This window comes from Typha latifolia, chromosome 2 (assembly GCF_019914945.1).
Source record: "Typha latifolia isolate L0001 chromosome 2, TyphaL0001v2, whole genome shotgun sequence".
NCBI lineage: Eukaryota > Viridiplantae > Streptophyta > Magnoliopsida > Poales > Typhaceae > Typha > Typha latifolia.
Window position 1 is genome coordinate 2234407 of NC_133087.1, and position 17422 is coordinate 2251828.

General features: G+C 37.8%; 4 protein-coding genes across 7 annotated transcripts; 1 reads left to right on the forward strand and 3 right to left on the reverse strand.

Moving 5' to 3' along the window:
- Nucleotides 1–1759: 1759 nt before the first annotated feature.
- Nucleotides 1760–3478, forward strand: LOC140781102 (uncharacterized). The gene is made up of 3 exons (XM_073126906.1): nucleotides 1760–2763; nucleotides 2876–2994; nucleotides 3082–3478. Exons 1-3 carry the CDS (start codon nucleotides 1906–1908, stop codon nucleotides 3362–3364), a joined length of 1260 nt encoding a protein of 419 aa, XP_072983007.1. The 5' UTR covers nucleotides 1760–1905; the 3' UTR covers nucleotides 3365–3478.
- Nucleotides 3479–3873: 395 nt separating this feature from the next.
- LOC140781108 (ADP-ribosylation factor 2-like) lies at nucleotides 3874–7630 on the reverse strand. Its single transcript, XM_073126912.1, has 7 exons — nucleotides 7445–7630; nucleotides 6993–7150; nucleotides 6313–6383; nucleotides 5880–5999; nucleotides 5039–5157; nucleotides 4343–4424; nucleotides 3874–4102 (listed from the first exon to the last, which is right to left on the reverse strand). Exons 2-7 carry the CDS (start codon nucleotides 7138–7140, stop codon nucleotides 4097–4099), a joined length of 546 nt encoding a protein of 181 aa, XP_072983013.1. The 5' UTR covers nucleotides 7141–7150; nucleotides 7445–7630; the 3' UTR covers nucleotides 3874–4096.
- Nucleotides 7631–8179: 549 nt separating this feature from the next.
- On the reverse strand, nucleotides 8180–11401 carry LOC140781099 (protein DETOXIFICATION 21-like). Of its 3 annotated transcripts, none has more exons than XM_073126900.1 (9): nucleotides 11269–11401; nucleotides 10640–11042; nucleotides 9987–10528; nucleotides 9816–9902; nucleotides 9665–9721; nucleotides 9236–9474; nucleotides 9027–9145; nucleotides 8751–8837; nucleotides 8180–8543 (listed from the first exon to the last, which is right to left on the reverse strand). In XM_073126900.1, the coding sequence occupies exons 2-9, from the start codon at nucleotides 10916–10918 to the stop codon at nucleotides 8487–8489; spliced, it is 1467 nt and encodes a 488-aa protein (XP_072983001.1). In that variant the 5' UTR covers nucleotides 10919–11042; nucleotides 11269–11401; the 3' UTR covers nucleotides 8180–8486. The 3 variants fall into 3 exon arrangements, with proteins under 3 accessions (XP_072983001.1, XP_072982999.1, XP_072983000.1); XM_073126898.1 differs by having other exon boundaries at nucleotides 10640–10973; nucleotides 11269–11382; XM_073126899.1 differs by having other exon boundaries at nucleotides 10640–10953; nucleotides 11269–11381.
- A 3177-nt stretch (nucleotides 11402–14578) lies between these two features.
- Nucleotides 14579–17343, reverse strand: LOC140781097 (protein DETOXIFICATION 21-like). 2 transcript variants are annotated; one of them, XM_073126896.1, is made up of 9 exons: nucleotides 16963–17343; nucleotides 16299–16840; nucleotides 16067–16198; nucleotides 15868–15954; nucleotides 15723–15779; nucleotides 15394–15632; nucleotides 15186–15304; nucleotides 15010–15096; nucleotides 14579–14864 (listed from the first exon to the last, which is right to left on the reverse strand). In XM_073126896.1, the coding sequence occupies exons 1-9, from the start codon at nucleotides 17212–17214 to the stop codon at nucleotides 14796–14798; spliced, it is 1584 nt and encodes a 527-aa protein (XP_072982997.1). In that variant the 5' UTR covers nucleotides 17215–17343; the 3' UTR covers nucleotides 14579–14795. The 2 variants fall into 2 exon arrangements, with proteins under 2 accessions (XP_072982997.1, XP_072982998.1); XM_073126897.1 differs by lacking the exon at nucleotides 16067–16198.
- Nucleotides 17344–17422: the final 79 nt, after the last annotated feature.

Here is a 17422-nt window from a genome sequence, read left to right on the forward strand (position 1 = left end):
AGGTTTTACACATAAATTCAGTGTTCTAGTTTTCTTTGATACTTGGTGTTGTTAATTGCATATCTTTCTTAATTAGCATCAATTTTAGCTTTCATTGTCATAGCTCATTTCCAACCGTTTTCATTCAAATAACTGAGAAAATATAAATCACCATCATATTCATATAATAGTAATAATCTTATTGTTTAAATAAATATGAATCTTTTTCTCATATTTTGAAGATGATTAAAAAAAATATCGCATAGTCGTATATATACTTAGAATAATTGGAAATAGACGATGTTCTTTCCTTCAGTTTTAGACTTTTAATATAAGTAATTATTGGAATGTATCTTAAAGTCATTGTTATTAACTGTTGTCACCTTCATTTCCACAGTATAATTATAATTTATAAGAGGCTGTTTAGTTGTCTATATCATCTGATGCATCTCTCTCATAATTTGGTGTTATCTAATATTAAGTAATATTAGTTAACAAAGGATTGACAAGAAAAAATATTTACAGTTAAATATATTTTAACCCGTACTTTGGAGTTTGACTAAAATCACTTTTGCTCCCTTAAACTTTTAATTTAATCATGGCGCGTTAGTACACTTTTAACTAAAATATAAATACAAACCGCAGATGATTTCAATATATATATTGAGAGAAATTTTATGATGATTTAGTAGTATAAAATAAATATCCATGGAAGTAAATTAATTTTTATTCATAACTATTTATAAATTAAAATGGATATTCTTAACTTCAGATGGAAAACGTATCAATTGCAACTTATATTAAAAGTACAAGGAAGCATAATAATTAGAGTTTCAAAATGATCTTGGTTCATACATGAGAGAGTAAAATATATCTAACCATAGAAAAAAAAATTAACTAATAATCTTGATATATATGGACTAATAAATATATTGTGTATTCACTAACTACTAAAATAATTCAATTGAACTGGCATGACAAGTTGTTGAACAACCATCTCTGCAACCTGGTGCATGGGTGTGGTGGAAGGCAGAAGCAAGTTGCTGGCGGCTCTTAGGATTGATGTTTAATCTCTTCTTTATATTATCTTTTTCTAGTTAAGAACTATAGGCTTACATGTTGAAATTTTTCCACAACCTGGGTTATGTACTTGTATCCGGACAGTTAACAAGTTTTTTTTAAAAAATGATAGTGTTAATTATAATTTTGATAATTTTCGTTTAGAGGTGTAGTTTTGATGGTTGTACCAAAAGGGTGGAAGCAGCTATCAGTCATTAACTGTGTTCCCAGTGGTGCAACTTGCCATCTCACATGGAGGTCCACATGCACCTTGCTTCTTTCTAATTGTCTCTGTCAATGAACATGGACTTACCAAGGTAGCAAATTTTGCAACTTGCAGGGAATTCCAAGCACAGATGGCTCAGGGAGCATCAATGTGGATGCTTTGAGAGGTATTTATTTATACGTATTCCACGATGTGATCTAACAGAGTTGGTGACCCACGGGCCACTGACTTGCATCTTAATCCGTGGGAAAAGATTCGGGTACACGGATTTGGTTGACACCCATATGAGAACCAGAGATCCGAAGTGGGGGAAGAGACGGAAAAATATAAAATAGACCTATCTGAACCCCCCAAAGGCCAAAGCCCAGTTCTTGAAAAACTTCACACCGACGGATGGTTGATGCTTACCACGCATTGCTTGCATGCAAAACGCGCCAGTACGCGCCTTATCCCTTTGTCCTTCTAAATTGTCATCTTTACTGTAGCATACACACGTGTCTGCTTAATTGACACGCGTCCCAAAGAGGTACTTCCTCATACCCACGTACACTCTTCCTATTCCCGTATATATCTTTCCCAATGCAATGCAATGCAATGCAGCAACAAGCATTTCGTGAACATAGCAAGGAAAGCAGTATACCATGGCGTCGAGACAGGAGAGCCGACAAGAGCGCGCTGAAGCCGCTGCGAGAAAGGCCGCCGACGAGCTCGCGTCCGCTCGCAGCGAGCGAAGCCACGAGTTGGAGGGGAGAGGAGGAGGAGAGCAGTACCGCCGTGGTGGCATCTTGGGAAGCGTGCAAGAGGGCGCCAAGTCACTCCTAAGCGCCGTCCGTGGCACCTTTGACAGCACCAAAGACACCACGACGGAGAAGACCCAACAAGCTGCTGAGAAAGCCGGAGAAACTAAGGAAGCCACCAAGGAGAAGGTCGGAGAGTATAAAGACTACGCAGCTCAGAAGGCCGAAGAGGGGAAAGAGAAGGCGAAAGAGACTAAGGACAGTGCCATGCAGAAGGCGGAGGAGTATAGAGAAGCCACGAAGGAGAAGGCGAGGGAGACAAAGGACATGACTGCAGAGAAGGCGAGGGAGACAAAGGACATGACTGCAGAGAAGGCGAGGGAGATGAAAGATAGGAGCATGGAGAAGGCGGGAGAGTACGAAGACACAGCAGCGGAGAAGGCCAGGGAGACGAAGGACATGACTACCGAGAAGGCGAGGGAGACTGCGGAGAAGGCGGGAGAGATGAAAGATCGGAGCATGGAGAGGGCAGGAGAGTACAAAGACATGACCGTAGAGAAGGCAAGGGAGGCGGCAGAGAAGGCGAGGGAGACGAAGGACCAATCATTTGAGGAGGCAGGAGAGACTAAGGATGGGACCAAGGGGAAATTGGAGGAGTACGAGGAGTCCGCAGTCGACGGGACTCGTAAGGCGAGAGATTACTTGACAGGCAAGAAGGAAGACACAAGGCAGCGACTCGCGGAGATCGGAGAGAACACAAAGGTATATGTCATCCAGTACTATCTTACATGTTTGCAATTCGACTCCTCTTGAGAGAAATAAAAGAATCACATTTTGAGGGCATATATTCCATGTGACTTTATTATGTTGGCAGGAAAAGTTGGGTGAGACGGATGAATCGGCGAAGCAGAAGCTGGAAGAGGTGAGGCAGAGAGGAAGGGAGAAGGAGGAGGAGGAAAGGCAGAAGACTTATGAACCTGACGAGTCCGAGAAGTATGTTGTATTAATTACTCACCGATTAATAAAGATTTGGGGATTCGAGAGATTTAACTATTGTTGCTTTGTTTATTGGGCATTCAGGGGACGAGCTGCCTCTCACAATATATTCAGCGCGATTGGGAGCGTGACGGAGGCAGTGAAAGAGAAGCTGACGATGCCGACTGACGTGGTGGGGCAGAAGAGGAGGGAGGAACGTGGAGGAGATCGAGCGGACAGAGGTGGCGAGGAGGAGGAAGAGGAGGATATAATGCTCAGGGTGAAGGATGCGGACCAGATGACGGGGCAATGGTTCAATGACGTGGGCAAGATGGGAGAGGAAGGGACCGGGCCTCCGGGACCAAAGGATCGCCAGCGAAGGATGTGATCGATCGATCCGAGTCTCTTCTCTGGTGGGGGTGGGCTTGTTTTGTTAAGTTTTGTTGTTGATCTTGGCGTACGAATGCTTCTTCTCAGAAATAAAGCTCTGTCTGTTCTGACTCCTCGTTGGCGCGCCTAAAAGATTATAGATTTTGAAAATACAAAACAATGATAACACATCTGAAGGTCACATAGTAATTATTTGCAATAAGCAGTCAGATATTATTTTACGATTGCAAGCTGAACGTTATAACATAGTGGCAGAATTGGTAATTGAATACCTGGGCACACTTTCTTCAAACGAACATACTGGTCAATCTTACCGATGTTCGGGCTAGACGTCCTACAACGATGCTCTTCGACTTTAGTTGCTTTGCAATACAGGATTCGACAGTTTCGATATCCTCCAAGGGTGTATAAGCTTATATGGCTGCAGTATGCATGATGAGAGAGGAGCAAAAATCAAGTGTTATAACCATCAAACAACATCTCGCGCAAGCAGTAAAGAATATCCAGTGCAAGAAAGCAACAGCCGGCAAGAATTGAAATAGAAATCTGCATACAATTACCATTCGGTAGAAAAGGATCTAAAGTACCACAAAAGATAAATTCTTTAGGGTTCTTAATATGCAGATCGTAACAACGAATATTCCCGTTTTAGTGACAACCCAAATGTATCAAATTAAAAGCATTCGCATCCATCATGACATAAACCGAGGCAACTCCCGAGAAACTTGAATCAGCCCTGTAGAGGGTAAAATATAGGATAAGTGCAAATAAATCTGGACAATGCGGAATCTAGCACCAAAGGACTAGAACAAATTGCAAAAGATTGTATATTTTTTCAGACTTTAAGGAGAGATTCAAAAGGTTAGGCTTTAAAGAATAGGCAATGTCATTAGCAAATCAATAGAATGTTAACTAGAACTTAATCCCAATATGTTGAGATAAAGGTCAGAAAGTACCAAAAGAGTAAGTGTTTCACCTTGTTTGCAATATTGTTGGAGAGCCAATCGAGACCCTCATATAAACCCTCCCCAGATGTAGCGCAGGTGCTCTGTATGTACCTGAAGTAAGCAACCATTCCGTAATTAATAGGATGTTTATGAGTTTGCTAAATATTGTTAACGCAAGAATAATATTAGAGTGCAAAGAATTGCCAGACACAACACAATTAGGTTGATCATGATTTATTAGCAATTGTCAGATCTTCTAGGCAATCTCACTCCAATGTCTACTTATCTTGTAGTGGCCATATCTGATTATAAGTGTGCACCCTGGTTCTGTGGATGACAGATAAAATATCTGATGAACAGAACCGTTCTATAGACGTGTTGCACCTACTAATTGACCATTTCATATTAAACATGCCTGAGACTATGGTATCCCTTGACTTAATCCACAAATGTAGTCAAATATGACTTCACAAGATCAATCATAGAGAAATACAGCATGCAAATAAAAGAATCTATATCTCAGTGTGCTCATGGCATGCCGATCTAGGAAATAGGATTGATATTATTTTCTTTTCAAATAAATCATCCACACGTATTTGAAGTCTCACTAACTAGTATACTTGTCCAACTGAGCATGTATTAGTATAACATCCTACCTCATCTTATCAAACCATTTAATTGAAAGACTGCTAAAAGTATTCTCAATATGATTGCAAGTGTCATACCAATGCCGCTGACGCAGGGAGTGAAGACCTAGCTTATCGGTGATTTCAGCAGCATTCATTGCATTTGGCAGGTCTTGTTTGTTGGCAAACACAAGCAAAACAGCGTCCCTCAACTCATCCTGTAAATACCAAAACAAGCTCAGAAGATTTTTCAAGTTTTGAAGAAAAATACATATGACAGAATAGCATAAAATTGTGCACACAAAAGCAAAATAAACAAAAGAAAAAAAAAATCAATCATCCCTTAGGTGAATGCAGTAAACATTTTAATAGGTTTACTGTCTGAACTTCGAGAAGCTGCAACTAGTGACCATCTACTTGATAAACCTAGTAAAATCCAGGTTTCAGGAGAAAAAAATATGTCATTTTCTGATCCTACACATCCAGTACCAATAGGTCCTCTGTTTTGCTTGAATCTAGCAAACAATGGGATTACACTCCCAAGAGGCATGGACAATTCATGATAGACAAAGTTACATGACATCCAGAAATTTCCAAGCAGAGCTTCCAATACTATCAGCCACAATTATAGATTTATGTACATAACAGACAAAGGTACATAGAATATATCCAATAAAAAACTTCCATTCCATTTTTTTATCATAGAAGATTGCCAATACATAGTAGCACTTAATAGAAATGGCCATGCATTTCAGTAGATCATACTGTTACATACTCAGTTTACAATTGAGACATGTAATTAAACTTGACAGGGACACCATCATCCATTATCTACACATTTATTCCTGTGCACCCAAAGGTGTTCTCTTTGTGTAAAAAAGCAGTTTGCTATGAAAGAAAATTATACATAAGCTACATTGTTTAGCAGGGAAGAGCTCACCTCGTTTAGCATCCTGTGGAGCTCGTCCCTTGCCTCAACAACACGATCTCTGTCATTGCTGTCGACAACAAATATGAGGCCTTGAGTATTCTGGAAGTAATGCCTCCACAAGGGTCTGATCTGAATTTTCCAAAAGCCCAGCATACTAGAATATTGTTAGATGAAAAAAGTATATTTCTTTTGCTTCATCTCATCATCAAAAATGGGATTCAGGGATTGGTATATACTACTATTTATTCTAATTAGGTGAATACTATTCCCAAAATTCCTAGCTTTCAATTTTTAATATTATATGGTGAATATAAATCCCAAATCATACTATGAGTAATTTTACTATGATAGCTAAACTTGAAAACAATATTTCTGGAGCACAAAACAGTATGAGCACTAACTCATGCAACTGGTACATGCTAGAATATCCAAGCCACATTACCTTGTCCTGACCCCCCACATCCCAAACGGTGAAGCTAATGTTCTTGTATTCTACAGTCTCCACATTGAATCCTGCATTGGATCAATAAAATTTACTAACTACGAAGAAACAATATGCATCTCAGTAAAAATTACTAGTTGATAGATTCCAAAGAAAAAGCTGTCTATAAAGAAAAACAAAAGCGAAAAAATCTCAACATAAACCCTCCCTTGCCAGCTATTCCCTTTCTAAATATGCAAGTTTTAGATAGAACTGACATTCTGAGATCCTTTAAATCCCCTCTTAAAAGTTTCACGACAATACTGATTTACTACACCAAGAACTTATTAGCATGCTGTTTACTGGGCATGCCAGAACTTATGATAGTTGGCGTACTACCCAATACGAAGCCCCTTCAATATTTGAGCACTCCTCGGCACTTCACATTAACATTTTTTCACCATGCTGACTGGCACAGAAATCCATGAACGAGTCCTTCAACATTGTATTCTATAAAAATTTCTACCAAGAAATATATTTCAAGACAATTCTTAAATGCTAAGCAAGATGGTGTCCTTTGTAAATGAAGCTTGGGCCAAAACTACATAAATGAAAGAGAAACATATCTACATACAAAAATAGAAACCCTAATAACTTCTGCATAAGCGTAATGAATACGAGAACAAGGAAAGAGCCCTCACCGATAGTGGGAATAGTGGTGACGATCTCTCCAAGCTTGAGCTTGTACAATATCGTCGTCTTACCGGCAGCATCAAGCCCAACCATCAAGATACGCATCTCCTTCTTCGAGAAGAGGCTACTAAAGAGCTTCGTAAAGGTGAGCCCCATGTCTCCTTATCTATTCGAAACATAACACCAAAGAACTAATCAAAACTCTACCGATCCAAGATCGAGCAACAAAAGCTACGAAAATTCCAAAGATCTGCATCAAGTCGAGTGTTTTCCATGTTTATTCACGGCGATTGCAAATCTACATTGGATCTAGAACTTTTATAGCGAGATCCGCTCGAAAGTGGAACAGATTGATGTCATAAAAACCAATGCCAGTAAGAGACGCATCTGAGATCTGAGATCTACGAAGTAAAAGGAAGTCCAATTGAGATGGAAAGGAGGAAGGAAGGATCCACGTTACCTCGGGATCTGCGGAAAATCTAATTGGTATTCTTCGATTGTCGAGGGATGGGAGTCTCAGCTTCGTCTTCAATCTCTTTCTTCTCTAAAGAAGAGAGATGGAGAGCGAGAAATGGGGCATTCGAATTTGGAAAGCCTGGACGTCATTAGTATGTTTTGAAAATTTTCAAATAACACTCTACGTTTTATTATTATTTTATTAACACTGTTCTCTTTTATAGTCCAACTACTCCTATTAAACATTTAGAATGCTAAGAATAATTTTTAAAATACATAAAATATCTTTCCTCTTTTCTCTATTTTATTTAAGAGCTTATAACTAACTTTTGATTGTACCCTCTTTTCACTTATATAGATTTAATTTGAGAAAAGAGATTAAATTATAGTGTGAGGAATAATTTGATGAGAAAGATGGACTAATTAGATTTTCAAAAGTTTTTTGATTTGATAGGGTCGGGTAAAGTGAGATATTACTTAAAAATATTTGGTTAGTATGTATCTAAGGTTTAAAAAAAAATCAATAGTATTATATTAATCAGTATAATTACATAAACTATAGACCAAAGTTAATATCAATTAGGCAAAGTAACAGTATTATGGCAGGGTGCTAGATGAAGAATATAGAATTGGATCCAAATCCGTGTTAAGAACCGGGTAATGGATATTCTCCACCACACGAATACACTTGTTTGGATCGGATCGTGATAGCTCGGGTCGGATTAGAACAGCTAACCGGTAATAACTTCTACTTCATTCACAGTACTTTTCATTCAGTAGGAATAGCAACATGTACATAGATCATCTGAGCTCAGACCCAGTGACTAGTGATGCATTGCTTTGAGATATCAATATATCATGTCATGTTTCATATACATATTGCTTAATTGGATCTTTGAACCATACATATAAGATCCAATAGCTCATTAGGTGGAACTTTTTCTACTCTAACCTGTAACTAGTTCTACACTGGCAAAAAAATTATCCCTGTGAACACAGTAATAGCTGCTCAGTCTTCAAATCTCCGTTGTGATAGGAAGAGTAGGTCAATTACACTCCTCCGGCAAAAGCCACTTATTAACGCGCACTTGAGCGATGGCAACCTGCACGACAGATTAAGAGTACAAAGAGAATTGAGAAAAATAACATGAAAAATATAAAGCGAATATCGATCTATAGAAATTTTAGGGTTAGGAGTCTAGTCATCGATAGATGATACTGTTTATCAATCTCGAGTATTTGAAACATTTTAGCATTACAGTTACTGTAGCTGTTAGATAATCAAAGATTTTTTTTTTTTTGTATGTTACCTGCTTGTCCCAATCAGTTCTCCAAGTAATCCAAATAAGAGCAAAAGTCTGTATCATTGTCCCAATAATCATTCCGATCCAAATTCCCTGCAAGTGGATTTCAAGCAAGATCGAAGCTTAGCAACCTAATATCAAACTGTGACCTCTTAATTTATCGCAAAGATTTCCTACAAATTTACTTCATAAATTGAGGGCTTTACAGAAGCTCTCCAATTGTTCATATATCATGTAAGAAAAACTAAATGGAAATAGAAGATGAAAGAAATTTTTTTTTACCTTAACTTGATAACCAATTAAGTATCCAAGCAAGACTCCAATGGGGATTCCTATCAAGTAGTAGCTACCCATACTAACATAGGCTACCAGGCTCTGATATCCTGCCCCAATAGCAACACCTGTTCATGAAAATCAACAGAAAATTTATCCTCGATTTCCTTAAATTCGTAGTATATTTTTCCTGGAAGAAAGATAGAAGAGGCACTCACCAGAAAGCACTGGTTGGACACTGTTCAGTAAGATTGTTATAGCCAACAGAGGAGCTAAATCGGCAACTGCATCAGCAACTTCTGAGCTACTCGTAAACAAATAAGCAAGACTTCCATGAAAGCATAGGAAGGCTACAAATAATATTACTCCGATTGTTAACGATGTCCCTACAACGACAACAACTGAGAATTTTGCAGCTTTTGCGCTCCCTGCTCCGAGTTCATTCGCTACTCGAACACTGCATGGTTATATTGCTCGGCGTTAAGATAGTTATCTATCAAAGAGAGAATCGCAACTTAAATATAGACTAGATGATTTCAAGAACTTGTCTTCATCTATGCGCACAAGTGGGAAAAGTTATAGTACGACGCTCTGTTCAAGGATGAAACTACAAAAGAAAGATAGAACAAAGTGAGGGATTAGAATACCCTGCAGCTGACATGAAACCTACAGATATCATCAGCTCCCATCCACTGATGTTGAGGCTGCTCAGATCAACAAAAAAGCGTTTTTAGTTCAGAACAATCGAGCAGCAAGACAAATGGCAAGAAAATATTTTAATTAGGAGGTTTTACATACCATATAGAGAGTGCATCAATTGCAACCTCAGCGTTCTTCATATACCCAGTTAATAACACCAATATAGTGTTGTACCACAACTCCAAACTGCATGAAAAAGAATGGCATGGGATGAGATATGCAGCATACTTTGTACATCGTTCCGTTTGCGAAAAAGGGAGAGGCAATTACCAAACCATTGCACCAGAAGAGAAGGAGAGCTTGACGACCAACCACAGGTCAGCGAAAGCTTTCCAGGTGAAGCCCTTCCACGTCAGTGGGCAACCCCCACAGAGTACAAAACCAAACTGCCCCAGTACAGGGATCCACATCCCGAGTATCATCGAGATCATCGCACCTGTGACTCCCATTGAGAGCTTGATCACCATCAGCCACGAGAAGAAGACGTGGAGGGAGAGGGAGAACAAGGCTAAGTAGGTGATGATGACGTTCTTGCTCTGCGACTGGAGGTACATCTGGAAAGTGAAGGAGAAGAGGTAGGAGAAGACGATGGGGATGAACCAGAGCCCAATGGTCCCCGCCTCCACCGCGATGGATTCCTCCTGGCCGAGGAGGCGGAGGAGCGGCGTGGTGAAGATATAGATTGGAAGAAGAAGAACGGAGCATCCGAACAAGACGATCCAAGATCGCTGGAGGTATATACCAAGCATATGGTATTGCTTTGCACCATACGCTTGCCCACACAGCGTTTCTAATGCGCTCGCCATGCCCAACTGCCAATGTTTTGAGCCACGGTTAACAACTACAACCTACATTCTTGTAACTAGGAAGGAAATTAATGGACAGGAGAAATAAGGGGAAGTGAGATGGGGAACGGAGGGTACCAGGAAGCCGTTGGCGAAGCGGACGAGGACGGTGAAGACCAAGGCATAGGCGGCGAGCTCGGTGGATCCGACGTGGCCGATGAAGGCCTGGCTGATGACCGACACACCGAACGTGGAGAATCGTGTGAAGATGCCGGGCCCCGCCACCACCCACATCTTCTTCGACTCGGCCCATATCCTCCGGCCCAGACTGTTCGCCTTCTCATCCACCTCCACCTCCTTCTCGTCTCGCCACGACGAGACGGGGAGGAGCCTCTCGGTGCTATCACCGCCGTCCATTCTACTCCTCTTTCTCTCGAGCGCGCGCTCTCTCCCTGATCGAGTAGTGGACACTCTAGCACAAAAACTTGATAGTGGCTTATATATAGAATATACGTTGAAGTGGAGATCTTGGATTGTACATCTTCAAAAATGAAGACTAGAACACCCTTAGAATGGAGGGAATACCAATAGGACTACTCTCTAACACTTTAATTAGGAAAGAACTGACATCACTTGCATAATATCTTTTATAAAAATTTATTAGTATTAATCTTTCAATATTTTAAAGATGATAACTAACCACTCAGTAAACAACAACAATAATAATAAAGAACTATATATTGGGAGTGTAAGACTCCGGCGTCCACCTGATTTGTCGACGTATGCAGAGGCTGAGCCGGAGCAAGCATCTAATTTTAGGAACCAATGGTGGTAGGTAGTTGCATTGATCGTTGAAATTAATGTTACAGGTTGAAACAGTAATGGCTATCAACCACTTTGTTATACTTCGAATAGAGATTATCTTTTATTTATATCAAAGAGATTGAGTGATACTAATAGAATATTACTGATGATAAAGTGAAAGGTATTGGTGGATTTTATAAAATTCCTAAGAATCAAATGGAAGGAAAGGGACCAGATAATACCAAAAACGATTACTCCTCTCTACTAGAATAAACGTCATCCACCAGCATTCGTTTTAATTAATCTTGTCGGTTTGATAATTGTATTTTTAGCTACCACGTAAATTAACATCAAAGTGACAGGATTCTCCAGAAATGCACCACCGATGGTGCTTATTATCTTGGAGCTTAATTCCTCCTCATGCGATGGAGTAGGCTGAGCACCTTAGTTAGTTAGGAGGGGAACAAGGAGGGAACTCTACTTGTCAGCTGTCATTTTTATTTAAAACTAAAACTTTTTCCTACCGACATGTCAACAATATCGTTCCACCTTAGTTAGTTAGGAGGGGAACAGGGAGGGAACTCTACTTTGATTACGAGACGAAATTATTATACTCTTTTAAACTTTATGATTTATGATTAGATTATTCTTTCAAGATTAATCTTGTCTCTTTCTTTTAATCTTAGAAAGTGTTATCAGCTTGATCTCTCTCTCTCTCTAAATACATATTTATTTAACTTATTATTATTTATTAACAATATTTATAGTTGCAATTTGGTTAATATTTTCACAAGCGATATGAAATAATATTCACGGGGTAAAGTAAATACATTAAATCATATTAAATAACAGAAATTTCACTTTTTCAGGTAAGAAATTTTGAAGTGAAAAGAAAAAAAAATTGAAATTAAACTCAACAAGGGGCATCTTTGAGAATTTCCAACGGAAAGATGCAGATTGCATTGATATTTTCTCTTCTTCTTTACCATGGAAATCAAACTTGTCCCAATGAGTCAGAAAATTAATACACACATATTCAACGATTCGAGGCTATAAATTTTGAACAATTTTTCCGTCGTTTGAAGGGTAGATGCATGATCCTGACACGTGATGCATTCATCACAAACGAGGAAGATGCCCGGTCCCACTTTGGCAGAAAACCCCTATTTTAACATATTTACAAATTGACTCCTTTATTCTAAAATATTTACAAAAGCCATATGAATATTTCGTTTATTCAAAATAGGTTTTTCTTTTCTCTTTGGTTTGTTCTGTTCCTAACTAAAACCTCCTCTTTGCAACTTCCCGGAAATAGAGTAAGGCTTTCGAAAGTGTATCTTAGAGCAACTCCAATGGGGCTTTAAATAGGACTTCAAATTTGGAGCCAGGAATAGTAGGGCTCCAAATTTGGAGCCCCACCATGAAAATGGAGCGGGCTCCATTTGTTGTATCAATTTTTTGAAAATGTCCAAATTGCTCAATAATTGTTATATTCAATAATTTTAATTCTATTTGTATCCTTTGTTAAATAATTTAGTTAGTTAAACTGAGTATATAATTAGTTTTACTAATCAGTTTTTAACAAAAATAATACTATTAGAAATGTCTCATCGAGACCTTTAAAATGAGTCTAATAGTAAATTATTTTTGAGTTAATTTAAATTTAAAATTTTTTATTATTTACAAAAATGAGTCTAATAAATTATGTATCCTAAAATATAATTACTCAAAATTATTCCTAATGTAAATATTAAAAATTAAAATACATTAGATATGAAATACATCAAACATGAAATACATTAAAAATGAAATACATCAAATAAAAATTACATTAAAATTTATATTCCTTCATTCTCATGCGTTTGCCATAAGCGTTCAATTAGTACATTTCGAAGCTCAAAATGAGCCTCTCTATCTTGGATCTTCCTATGTCGAGCAAGGAATCGTTGAAATCGTTCATCATCATTGGCTTCAAGCTCTTCAATGACTGGAAGTTGAGTAGAATCAACAATATCGGGTTCCTTGTCCGTCATATTGTATAGTATCACACAAGCAATCATGATGTCGTGTAATACTCGTTTATCCCAAAATCGTGCTGGTCCTTTAATAATGGAAAATCGTGCCTGAAGAATTCCAAATGCTCACTCATTCAATGATTCGATGTTTATTTCGTGTAATGTAATTTCGATACATTTAATTAAAAAATTAGTAATTTAAAATTATTTCTAAAACTATTGAATATTAGTCTTATTTTAAGATCTCGTTGAGAGTTTTCTAACCATATATTTTTTAATAAAAAATAATAACGTTAAGATGATATATTAAGTAATTTAAAATAGTTAATATAATAATATGTATTATATTATTATTTTAATATATATAGAGCCCGGTGCATTGGAGTGCACGGGGCTCTTGCTCCATTTTTGGCTCCATATGAGCTCCAAATATGGAGCAAGCATTGGAGATGCTCTTAAAAGGAGGAGCCCATATGCGAACATATATCAAGACAAACGATTCAACTTATACTATTAATTTTTTTTTCTTCAAATTTAACTATTAAAATTAAATAATTCTAAATAAAATTAGTTGGAAGTACCAGTCATTGTTTTAAATTGTAAAAATAAATTAGTCCTATTTTATTTCTCTTTCTAAGCTATCTATTTTTTTTTATAAAAAAATAAAAATAATAATAAATTAGTAGAAGTTGATACTCCTATTACTAGGGAAACATTTATAAGGATAAACAATAAAAAAATACTTAAATTCTAATTTACTTATTAGCTAATCTAGTTACATATGCAAAATATCTTATAGACCCTTCAATTTATCGACAAATGAAAATATTTTTTAATAATTTAGTTAGTATCCAATCATTGCTCATGTATCAAATGCCAAACAAAATTTTACACAATAATAAGGCTACCAAAGAAAAGAGAATAAAGTAAATTTTACATAATTTTTTTGCACGTATACTGCTCTAAAATATCTTATTTGTGTATATACCCTTATTGACATTTGCTTCTATATCCCTGAAAAGTATTTTTCATGGATTTGGATGCCTCTCAAACCTAACTATAAAATAATAAATACTATTGTTTTTATTTATTAAAGTTAAGGGTATCTATATATATATATTTTTTTTGTTATGCTAAATTACTGAGAATTTAACTTGTAGTAGTAAACAAAATTCAAAAACTAACTTAAAGGGTATCCACATAAAAATATAGATTTGAAGAGAATATAGGAAAATAAGGGAATCTTGCAAGGTAAACATGCAAACAAACCGATTTTTTATTTTTAATTCTAGTATCAAATATGCCCTCAAAAAATTGAGCTCATCTTAATTTTAAGCTTAATTGAGCTCTCCTTAAAGCTAAATAATATAAATTTAATCTCAAAAAGTTGAAACTAATGTCAAACTGAGCTTTAGCAGACACACAGTACTCAACCTGTGAGCTATCAAATTTGCAAGGCCATATCAATCAGAATCCTATCCAAGATTAGATTTCTCGGTTTCTGGCAAGAACCACTTGTTAACTCGTTCTTGGGCCAACTCTACCTGTAAAGTTCATGCATAAAAAAAAAAAAAACCTTAGCTCTTATTTAATTTCTATCGTTTATGTGATCATTTTAGTTCATAAGTTATAAAAAGCTATGCAGCATGAAATAATATGTAGGTTCGAGATTTGGTTCATTAGTTCTACCTGCTTGTCCCAATCCATCCTCCATGTGATTAAAGTGAGAACCACAGTTTGGATTAATGTCCCCACCATCATTCCTATCCAAATTCCCTGCAAGAGAATTCAAGAAATAATATCAACTACTTCATTAAACAACAAAATGTTCTTGGAAGAGTTCATATATTTATAATTAACTTTACCTTAACTTGATAATCGATCACATATCCAAGCACAATACCAAGTGGAATTCCAATTAAGTAATAGGATGCAATATTCACATATGCCACCAAACTTTGCCACCCTGCTCCAACTGCAACTCCTATTTAAGAGAATAATGAACAAGATATGTGATCTTATCTTTGTAAAGGATAATTTATAGGAATTTGGTATTATAAAAGAGAAGCTCACCTGAGAGCACAGGTTGAACACTGTTCAATAGTATAGTGAAAGCTAGTAGAGTAGATAGGTCACCAATTGCATCAGCCACCTCTCTGCTATCTGTGAATATGTAACCAATGCTTCCTTTAAGCCCTAAGAACACGGCAAGTAGCACAACTCCTATAGCAAGGGATGTCGCGACGACGACGATGATCGAGAATTTTGCAGCCTTTGCATTGCCTGCTCCGAGTTCGTTCGCCACTCGAACACTGCAATATATTTATATATTTGAATTCAATTCATCTCAAAAACTTTTAAATTTTTTAAGATGATATAATTAACAGGAGATGAAGTAATACCCTGCTGCAGCTAAGAAACCAACAGATATCATAATTTCCCATCCTGAGATGTTGAGGCTGCTCAAATGATCAAGAGAAAGAAAAACAGATTACTTCATTACTTCGCCAAAATATTCCACAGGCAAATGATGAGATGAATACATACCATATAGACAGTGCATCAATCGCTGTCTCAGCATCCTTCATGTATCCTGTCAATAGTACTAGTACAGTATTGTACCATAGCTCCAAACTGCATTAAAAAAGCACAAGCTACACAAAACAAATAATAGTAATGCAATAATCAAGCTAAGTCTAAGTTTAAGGCATCTGCTACGTAGAAAATGCTTGGGTTTCAGAAGTACCTTAAAATTGTTAAAGTCATGATATAAATTGTTGGTCCAGAATCTAACCGCTTAAGCTTTTCAGTAAATTGGTTATCTGATATGGTATCAGAGATAGTTTTTCTGGATGTCATGAGTTTAAACGTCAATAACCTGTTTTTATTTCCTAAATCTTAGCGTTGTGGATTGGTGACAGAAATGATTTTTGGTACAAATACCCAAGCATTGCATAAGTAGAGGGAGAAAGCGTTACCATATCATGGCTCCAGAAGACAAAGAAAGCTTGACAACAATCCAGAGATCAGTAAAAGCACTCCATGAGAAGCCCTTCCAAGTCTCAGGGCAGCCACCACCAATGACAAAGGCAAACTGCCCAAAGACAGGGATCCACATTGCCAAGATCATCGAGCTCATTGCCCCAGCAACCCCCATTGATAACTTGAACACCAGCAACCAAGAAAGGAATAGATGCAGAGCCACCGAGATCACTGCAAAGTAGGTGACGACCATGTTTCTGCTCTGGGATTGGAGGTACATCTGGAATGTGAAGTTAAAGATGTGCGAGAAGATGATGGGGATGAACCAGAGAGAGATAGTCCCTGCTGCTTTTGAGATGGACTCCTCTTGGCCAAGAAGACGAAGCAGTGGGGTTGCATAGAGGAAGATTGGAAGGAGAAGGATGACACATCCGAATAAGATGAGCCATGATCTTTGTAGGTAGATGCCTAACATGTGATGCTGCTTTGCTCCATATGCTTGCCCACACAAGGTTTCAAGTGCACTTGCCATGCCTAGCTGCAGAGTGCGACACAGTTAGAATTAGAGCCGCTAAGTTTTGAACTGAGCATACATTTCATCCTTTGTATATTTCTTCATTCTAGATAGCAATTCAGTAACCCAAGAGGAGGACGGCGTACCAAAATGCTGACGGCGAAGCGGTCGAAGACGGTGAAGGCGAGGGCATAGCCGGCGAGCTCGGTGGGCCCGACGTGGCCAACAATGGCCTGCGTGGTGACCAACACCCCCATAGTAGAGAAGCGCATGAAAATGGCAGGCCCAGCCACAATCCACAGCTTCTTGGACTCTGCCCATAACCGACAGCTCAACTTCTCCTCCTCCGCCAACTCCTCCAGGGGAAGAAGACTCTCACTGAGATCACCTTCCTCCATCTCTCTATTCCTCTCTCTGTAGATCTTGGAAAGGATTTATATATATATGCTGCAATGGGACGGTCTTATACATGTGAAACAAGTGTTGGGCTTAGTCAGATAGGTAAAATATAGTGCAGTGATGCGTACTCTTTGCTAATAAATAGTTCGAAACCTTCTTCAGAAGAAGAAACAGAAAAAAAAAATCCAAGTGAAAGTTTTTTTACTT